This window comes from Nicotiana tomentosiformis, chromosome 6 (assembly GCF_000390325.3).
Source record: "Nicotiana tomentosiformis chromosome 6, ASM39032v3, whole genome shotgun sequence".
Classification (NCBI taxonomy): Eukaryota; Viridiplantae; Streptophyta; class Magnoliopsida; order Solanales; family Solanaceae; genus Nicotiana; species Nicotiana tomentosiformis.
In genome coordinates this window covers 92,795,500-92,797,892 of record NC_090817.1, presented here as the reverse complement: position 1 = coordinate 92,797,892, position 2,393 = coordinate 92,795,500, and the positions used below count along the sequence as shown (strand labels likewise).

General features: G+C 39.0%; 1 protein-coding gene across 1 annotated transcript; it reads left to right on the top strand.

Moving 5' to 3' along the window:
- The first annotated feature begins 1,131 nt into the window (after positions 1-1,131).
- On the top strand, positions 1,132-2,192 carry LOC138894418 (protein pxr1-like). The gene is made up of 3 exons (XM_070179116.1): positions 1,132-1,368; positions 1,432-1,608; positions 1,830-2,192. The coding sequence occupies exons 1-3, from the start codon at positions 1,132-1,134 to the stop codon at positions 2,190-2,192; spliced, it is 777 nt and encodes a 258-aa protein (XP_070035217.1).
- Positions 2,193-2,393: the final 201 nt, after the last annotated feature.

Here is a 2,393-nt window from a genome sequence, read left to right as displayed (position 1 = left end):
GATCTTGAGATACCTAAAAGGCACCACTGACCTCTGTCTATGGTATCCAAAAGGTAGTAATTTCAACTTATGGGAAATGCTGATGTTGATTATGCAAGTTTTCTTGTGGATAGAAAAAGCACCTCAGGTATGACACACTTTCTTGCTCATGTCTTGTGTCTTGGGCCACCAAAAAGCAAAATTTACTGGCCTTATCTACTGCTGAAGCTCAGTATGTTGTTGATGCCTCATGTTGTGCTCAATTGTTGTGGATCAAATAATAATTAATGGACTTTTGAATTGATGTTGGTTGTATCCCCATCTTTTGTGATAACACTCGTGCAATTAGTATGACCAAGAACCCGGTTCATCATAAGAGAACTAAGCACATAGATGTTAAGCATCATTTTTTGAGGGACAACTATGAGAAGGGTTTGATCACTGTGGAATTTTGTGCTACTGACAAGTAAATAGCTGACATATTCACAAAAGCTTTAAGTAGAGATCACTTTGAAAGGAACGAGTTAGAATTAGGGATGATTAAGATCACCTCAAAGGAACCAGTTCTAACTCAAAATTTGGTTAAAAAATCTATGAATTTTTGCACATAATTAGATTAGATTTTGCTCAGTCTCATACTTTCATCAGTATACTCTTGTGCCATGTGCTAAAATGTCTCATTAATCTCTAATGATATTATCTTTATTTTCTTGGAAAATTCAGACTTACTTAAGAGATTTCTCAGTGAAGAGCCTGGTTCATCAAGATTACATGGTACGTATTCTCCACTCGGCATATTTTGAAATAATTATACTTGGATTATAATCAAGAGGAGAGTCCCATTTAATCCTAATCTCCTTGAGCTTATCTATTACGAAATGAACCAGTTTCATTCAAAAGAATCCCAAAAACCCAATAAATGCCTAGATTCTAGGGAGAGTCATAAACGTCTCTTCAAACTGACTCCCAGTTTAATTAGCCCTCTGAACTTCTGAAAAAGTAGTTGTTACCCAATTAAACTCCACCTCTTTAAATTGATTAGGCCTTAGTTGTTTCTTCACTTCAAAGTCTAAGCCATCAAACAATTCTCTCTATCTTCTCTTATCATCCAAACACACACATACTCATCTTTTCTCATACCCAAACACAGCAATGGCAAACACTTCTGAGAATCCCTCATCACCACCCAAAGAATCCATACCCACTCCTTCCACCACACCCTCAACCACACCTATCTCTAAGAAAGAAAGATTCAAGATGCTTGCTCGCAAAGTAGTCGCTGGAGGAGAACAAATCAAGAAAATAAATGAGAAACTGAAGGCAGGGCAGGCAGATGAACCCCAGAAATCTGATGAATCATTCAAGTCTGCTACTGAGGGGGAAGAAACCGTTTCTTCTAAAACATAGCAGGTAACATCTGGTCCTAAAGTTACATTTGAAGTAATCTTTAAGGTTGCTGCAAATCTGGAAACTAGATTTGTTCTGGTAGGAACTGTGGTTGGGGTAGAGATTGCTGAATATGAGAAGATTGGTGGTAAAAATAAATGGAGAAAAGAAAAGGAGAGTGAGGGTGCTCGAGGCAATGTGAGGGAAATGGGAAAAGAAGTGGATGAATCTTCACCCACTCCTGTTGGTTTGACTGAAGAAATATGAGCTATGGAAGTATAACGTGAGGAATCGGCCGAAAAAGAATAAAGTGTGAGAGAAAAAAGAGGAAGTGGGTCTGGAGAAGCTGCTGAGGGGTTGGTTATATTGGGGAAGAAGGTTAAAGAACTTGTTCCTTCTGTGCAAGAACCCTTAAGGACCTACTAAGAAAAGTGTCTGACAGTTACAATCCTTAAAGGAAAAAGAGTTCAGTAGTTAAAGTCCCTGGTACTTCTAGGGCAAACAAGAAAAGAAAGGTTACCTCATCTATCCCTGTAGAGACTCCTCCTACAAGAGGAAGAACTACAAGGAGTCAGAAGAAGCAAAGTGAGGCTGAACTGGAAAAGGCCGTAGAAGAAAGTAAGAGAAAAGTTGCTGCTAAGGGAAATAAAAAGGTGGGCGAGCCTGTTGAGGCAGTTAAAATTGAGGAGATGGACCTGGTTCTTCATGATGAAGAAGAGGCAGAAGAAATGGAGGTTGTGACTCCAAAGGCAAAGAAGATCAAGACTTCCATAAAGAAGTCTGTTTCAAAGACAAAATCTGCAGGGCCATCAACCTTGGCCAAATGAACTATGTCTGCCTTGAAGTCCAGAAAAGTAAAAATAGTGGAAGAAGAAGAATGAAGTGGAGAAGAAAAAGAAGAAGAATCTGGTGCAGAGAAGGAGAAGATGGTTAAGTTTGGGAAAAGATCCATCTTGAAAGGTAGACTCATCGGGAACTTGGAGAAGGAAGGCATGGTGATGCTGCTGGAAAAATAATAATTGCAAGGT